The sequence below is a fragment of the Phragmites australis genome, chromosome 19 (genome assembly GCF_958298935.1).
Source record: "Phragmites australis chromosome 19, lpPhrAust1.1, whole genome shotgun sequence".
Lineage (NCBI taxonomy): Eukaryota > Viridiplantae > Streptophyta > Magnoliopsida > Poales > Poaceae > Phragmites > Phragmites australis.
Window position 1 is genome coordinate 9,284,895 of NC_084939.1, and position 6,599 is coordinate 9,291,493.

At 43.9% G+C, this 6,599-nt stretch overlaps 1 protein-coding gene and 1 long non-coding RNA gene across 2 annotated transcripts; one reads left to right on the forward strand and one right to left on the reverse strand.

Annotated features, from left to right (window-relative positions):
• Positions 1–766: 766 nt before the first annotated feature.
• LOC133900887 (probable LRR receptor-like serine/threonine-protein kinase At3g47570) lies at positions 767–5,021 on the reverse strand. Its single transcript, XM_062342159.1, has 2 exons — positions 1,988–5,021; positions 767–1,844 (listed from the first exon to the last, which is right to left on the reverse strand). Exons 1-2 carry the CDS (start codon positions 5,004–5,006, stop codon positions 1,468–1,470), a joined length of 3,396 nt encoding a protein of 1,131 aa, XP_062198143.1. The 5' UTR covers positions 5,007–5,021; the 3' UTR covers positions 767–1,467.
• A 426-nt stretch (positions 5,022–5,447) lies between these two features.
• On the forward strand, positions 5,448–6,208 carry LOC133900647 (uncharacterized). Its single transcript, XR_009906576.1, has 2 exons — positions 5,448–5,835; positions 5,963–6,208. It is a non-coding gene; the product is annotated as an uncharacterized LOC133900647 (long non-coding RNA).
• The last annotated feature ends 391 nt before the right edge of the window (positions 6,209–6,599 follow it).

Below are 6,599 nucleotides of genomic sequence, written 5' to 3' on the forward strand. Positions count from 1 at the left end.
GGGAGAAATTTCAGTATTTGCCACTCAATTCGCGTGTCTCTCTGAAATTACCATCCAATTCGCGTGCCTTTCAGAATATAACACCGGACACGCGAATTTTTTCAGAATACGACATCCGCGCCAACACCTTTGGCGCGGAGGTGCCCTTTTCGCAATTTCGTACCATTATGCCCCTAAGTACTGTTCATTGTCAGCGCCAATGCCGTTGGCGCGGAGGTTTAGCAGTCCAGCGCCAGCAATACAGAGTCCTAGTGGGTCAGCGCCAATGCCGTTGGCGCGGAGGTTTAACAGTCCAGCGCCAGCAATACAGAGAGTATGATGCTGGTGCTAGGAGTAGTGGGTCCGCGCCAATGCCGTTGGCGCGGAGGTTTAGCAGTCCAGCGCCAGCAATACAGAGAGTATGATGCTGGTGCTAGGAGTAGTGGGTCCGCGCCAATGCCGTTGGCGCGGAGGTTTAGCAGTCCAGCGCCAGCAATACAGAGAGTATGATGCTGGTGCTAGGAGTAGTGGGTCCGCGCCAAAGACTTTGGCGCGTAAAGTACATTTCTCCGCGCCAACGGCATTGGCGCTGACAATGAACAGTACTTAGGGGCATAATGGTACGAAATTGCGAAAAGGGCACCTCCGCGCCAAAGGTGTTGGCGCGGATGTCGTATTCTGAAGAAATTCGCGTGTCCGGTGTTATATTCTGAAAGGCACGCGAATTGGATGGCAATTCCAGAGAGGCACGCGAATTGGGTGGCAAATACTGAAATTTCTCGGATTATGGAGCCCTATTGGAGCCTCATGGAGCAATGGCGGCGTGACTCCACCAGACCCATGGCGACTTCGTCGGCTGCGCGCCCTGGCGAGGATCCACGTGAGGGAGGCAGCCCATCTCAGTAAACAGCAGAGGCATGGCTGGAGACTGGGGAGGGGATTGGAATTGGATCCCGGCTGCGCTGGGAACCATGCTGTTTACTGAGAAAAATTAAACCTTTAGTTACCGAAGAAACCAAGTGCTTACTGAACAAAGCTCTATGTTCACCGATGATCCCCCATATTACTTTTGCAACTGAAACATATTACATGGGAGTGGCACACAAGAAATGGAGGCAAATTGAGGATTTTGCTAGTATTCGATGGCACACTGGGAATTTTCTCCGGAAAATTGCTGGGCCAGTGTCAGCATCAGTAGACCTAGTGTGTTCAGGTCAGTCCCGCTTGAAAATTCACAACTGCTCATGTACATATCTCACAAATTTGAAGTTAGCCTTCTGCCTATTGTGTTGTGATTTGGATTCATCTTCTTGTCTATCTTTCTGCATCATAATCGTAAACCATAGGATGGATATGAACCATAGCATCATAAATTTTGAAGAACCACAGCAAAGGCTTCTCAAGAAGAGATCTTTCAGTCACTTAAGCAAGATAAGCATAGGCTATAATGCACCCGTAACATGTGAACAGAAACAATTGTCCTATTCCTCAACGCTTAGTGCTGAAAAATGCTTGTTTGATTGCATTGACTTCAGCATAAACATCCTGCATTTTTGGTCGATCTTTTGGTGTCTCCACAGAGCATGAGAGACCGAGCTTAACAAGCTGCAAAATGCAGCTCAGCATTCCCACAGTTGCATGGTCTGATTCATTGTTAACGCCTTCGTCTCCAGAATTTTGAATGATGTTAGGATCAAGAATCTCGGCAATCTTGTGGGGAAATGCATTTCCCACAAATTTGTGAAGGCTCAAACCATGATTAAACAACTCATCTGTTGGACGTTTCCCTGTGAGCATTTCTAGGATGATAATTCCATAACTATAGACGTCGCCCTCTGTTGAGATCTTGCTCCCAAAGCCATACTCTGCATTGTTTGAACATTCGACTATCTCACAACATTGATTATTAAAAAAAATCATAAAAACTCCTTTTTGAAGAAAGAAAAAGTGAAATGTAAATATCAAAAATATAATACTGACAAAATACAATAATATGATAAATGTTTACCTGGTGCAATGTATCCAACTGATCCTCTTGGTCCTGCTAAGCTTGTAGAACTAGTAATGCTTGACGAAGTGTGAAGAAACTTAGCTAACCCAAAGTCACTGACACGTGCACCCATGACATCATCTAGAAGGACATTGCTAGGCTTCAAATCACAATGGACTATAGGGGGCATGCAATGGTTATGTAAATAATCCAATGCAGAAGCTATGTCCACTGCTATTGTTGCTCTGGAGCCCAAACTTAACGGTCCTTCCATTTCCGAATAAAGCCAGCTCTCTAGGGTACCGTTAGCCATATATTCAACAATAAGAGCCTTGAAATCATTCCCTTTATGATCGCATGTTGAGCATGCAGATATCACCCTTACAAGATTACGATGACGAGTGTTTCTAAAGGCCTCACACTCGGCAAGGAAGCTTTTCGTTGCTCCAAGTTGATCAAGCTTGAAAACTTTTATAGCAACCGCATGTGCTTCAGACTCAAGTGCACCCTTATAGACTGATCCATATGCCCCTGAGCCAACCAAGTTGTCTGAAGAGAAACCATTTGTCGCTCTGACTAAATCAGCATACGAGAAGTTCTTCAACTCCTTTAATTGTGGATGATCTGATGGTTTGGATCTCTTACTCCTCTTCAAAAGAATAAATACTACACATAGGGAAGAGACCAAAACAAGAGCCACAGTAATCCCAACTATCTTTAGATTGTGGGAAGTGCGCCGGTGTTTGGATGATGCAAAGCAAAGTGGCAGTTGTAACATTGGGGTACTAGAACATAACATAATGTTCCCTTGGACAAATACCTCACTCGAATTTTGAAATATCCCCCCTGCTGGCATTTGACCCTCAAGGTTGTTGAAAGACAAGTTGAGAAGCTTCAAAGAATTGAAGGACTGAAAAAACGTTGGAATTTCACCACTCAAGTTGTTTCGTGACAGGTCAATCTCAGCAATACCCCCCAAATTGATGAACGATTCAGGAATTCTGCCATCAAGAAAGTTACCTTCCATGTGAAGGGACTCTAAGTGGACACAGGCACCTAGAGTACTTGGAATTCGTCCAGAAAGATGGTTGTTGGAAAAATTTAGAAGGCCAGTATTGATCAAGCGACCAATCTCCTGTGGAATTTGTCCAGAAAGCTGGTTGTGGGACAAATCCAGACCTGATGATAGGGAGTAAAGAGAAAAAAGCTCTTTTGGTATGCTCTCGTTCAAGGTGTTACAAGAAAGGTTGAGAATGTTCAAATTTTTGCAGTCACCTAGAGCACTGGGAATTGGTCCACTCAAATTATTTTCTTGCAAATAGAGCTCATTCAATTGACGGAGTTTACCAATTGAAAGTGGGATTTGTCCAGAAAGTTTGTTCCGCGACAAGTTTAGGAAAGTCAAGTTTGCAAGATTTCCAATTGAGCCAGGGAGATCTCCGACAAAATTATTCTGCTCCATTCTAAGAAACCCGAGGTTTGTGAGGTTCCCTATCTCTGGTGGTATGGTACCGGATATCTTATTTGCGTGCAGAACCAAAGCCTTTAGGCTTCTTGCAAGACTCCCAACTGAACTCGGCAAATTTCCTTGCATTATGTTTGTTCCCAAAGACAATACCTCCAATTTTGTGCAATTTGTCAGCGAGGAGAGGAAAGACCAGTCTCCAGCTTCAAGCTGATTACTAGCCAAAATTAGTTCGTTTAAGTTAGAAAGGGATCCAAAAGAAGGGATAATACCATGGAATGCATTATCCCCTATGTTAATGGACTCAAGATTGGTTGCGTTGGCCAGAGAAGGAGGGATCTGGCCTTGAAAGTAATTTCCTTGCAAAATCAACGATCGGATGCTTGGAAGAGTATATCCGATGTCAAATGGAATGCCCCCTTCCAAACGGTTGATGGATAAAGTAAGGTATGTGAGTGAGGAAATATTGTATAGAGAGGCAGGGACAGTCCCTGAAAAATTGTTGTAAGACATGTCTAGTAATTGCAAGTTCGGAATTTTGCCTATACTCACTGGGATGCTGCCTTGAAAATTGTTACCTCCAAGCATGAGGTAGCGAAGGGAAGAAAAATTCCCCAAAGATGAAGGTATGGTGCCTGCAAGACCATTCACCGACAATACGAGATATTGCAAGGGTGAGTCGACATTTGAAAGAACTGGTATGGAACCAGAGAAGTTGTTCCATCCAAGGACCAATTTTTGAAGTGATGTGCTGTTGAACAGGGCAGGAGGAATCTGTCCACCGAGGTTGTTCCTTCTCAAGTCCAATACTTGAAGCGATGAACTGTTAGCTAGGGCTGACGGAATAGGTCCTGTGAGGCTATTGTTTGCGAGGACTAGAGAAACAAGGGAAGAGCTGCTTCCAAGTGAAAGAGGAATTTTGCCCGTCAGACTGTTACCAGCGAGAAGTAAAACAGAAAGATTGCGGAGCATCCCAAGCCCTTCTGGGATACCTCCACTGAGCATGTTGGAACCCAGGTCCAGTTTCTGAAGACCTGCACATCTGCTCAGGTTCAGTGGGATCGAGCCACTGAGACTGTTGGAGCTGAGGTTAAGGTAGCCCAACCTACTCAGCTGCCCAAGCTCCGGTGGAATCTGGCCGCTCAGTTGATTGCCCGGGAAGTGGATTCTTGTGAGGAGAGTGAGGTTGGCGATGCAGGCAGGTATTTGGCCATTCAGGCCGGATGACTCGAGGTCCAGCGCAACGACACGAGATGCGTGCGTTTTGCTGCATGTGACGCCGGGCCAGCTGCAGAAATGGAGGGACTCGTTCTGCTTCCATGAGCCTAGGAGGCCGGCAGGGTCGGACAGATGGAGCTTCAGGCAAAGGAGGGTTTGGAAGTCGGTGTTAGATGAAGAAGAAGAAGCAGGGTATGCCAAGCTCGAAAGATAGGAGAAGGCAACAATGGTTAGGACCTGTGAAGAACTGAGAGCTCCCACATATCTTCTTGGTCTGTCACACATGATTTGTTGGCTTATGGTACCTAGTGCTTCTTCTGCAATAATTTGCGTGGTTTCTTCTACTAGTGACATGTTCCATTTATAGAAGGAAAAGGTAAGCTGCTAGCTCCTTACATATCCTTGCTCGCCAAATACTAATAAACAATTAACAATAAGTGGGCGCTGGACATTTCTGTCATGTGAGCCATTCAAGTTAAAATATTTTTGAAAGCATGTAGTTGCTCTAGAAGGTAGCCTCAAATTAATTATTGCTTAATTGGATTTCCTAATTTCTTCTTCTACATTTCCACCGAATCTAGCTACTTTCTGAGTTTCAGTCAAAGATGTATTAGGTTTCCATGTGCCTGCTAATTTCCATGGTTTGAATTAACACGAGAGAGGCCTTGTCAGTACGTAGCCATATGCGTCCATGCCACTTGACTAGCTTTCCCACCAGCCATCTCGATCCTCAATATATATAATCATCACAAGACTCCTTTGTTGACTACATGTATGTACAGGCAGCTAAGGTAGGTACGTACACTTGGCCACTTGGCTAACACTACCCAATGCGACTTGATCTCTGATGAATGCCAACAAAACTGATTGTCTGATTCTGTAGCCAGTTAATGTAGTAGCTAGTTGGAGGCTACTCTATAAATGCTTCCAGAGTTTCAGTCAAAGATGAATTAGGTTCTGAATGCATGAAGGCTACTCTATAAATGCTGGAGGTAGCATCGCAATTTGAGCACCCATTGCACCAATTGTCGCCTCTCCAAATACAGGGAGCATACAGCTCGATCGCCAGGAACAATGGCAAAGAACTACTCAACCTCAATTCAGTTGCTTATGATCCTCCTCGTTTTACTGGCTTTTGTCAGCGGCATCCTCGGACAACCAGGTGGACCGTTCACCTGCTCACGTAAGCTAGCACTGGTGCTGTTTCTGAATAAACGCAAGAACTCAAGTTTTTTTTCTGCCTAAATTATATATGTATTACGGCTTTCTAGATAATTAACTCTATTGTTCTTCTCCACCATTCATGACAGCTGAGGTCCAGGAAGACTGCCCCCCAATCCCCAATCCCCCACCAGTCTTCAATCCATAACTACTGGACGGATGGATAAGAAGCACGCACCGGGATTGGGATTCTCCCGTTGCGTATGAAGTTTCCATCTCAGACGAATAAAATGTTTTTGAGGTGCAGGTGTGGTGGTGGTGTCAGTGTCGGTGTCGTCACATGTTGAAATTTCCGTTTTCCTCATGCTTTATCAATATTATGGGATGTTCTCTCCCGCCTGTTTGTTAAAAGAAATGTTCAGGAGCTATTTACTAGTGTGTGTGTGTATATATATATATATATTTTTTTTCGCTCAAAAAGTATTTTCAAGTCTAATAATCCCCTCGCATATTAGGGGCAACAAAATAAACATGCAATACCATTTGTTGCGATCTCGACAGTAGCTTTAGAAACTTGTTACTCCCTCTCTTTCAAAATATAGATTAATGTTTAGAACATTGACATGTTCTACAAGTGACACTTCACTAATAATTTATATAAAAATATAACATTTCAAATAAAGATGATTAAATATTATGAAAGTCCTTCTCATGATAAATCTAGTAACATATAACTTATAGTATTAATCCACAAATTCTTTATATATTGTTAGGGAAACGCTCTAA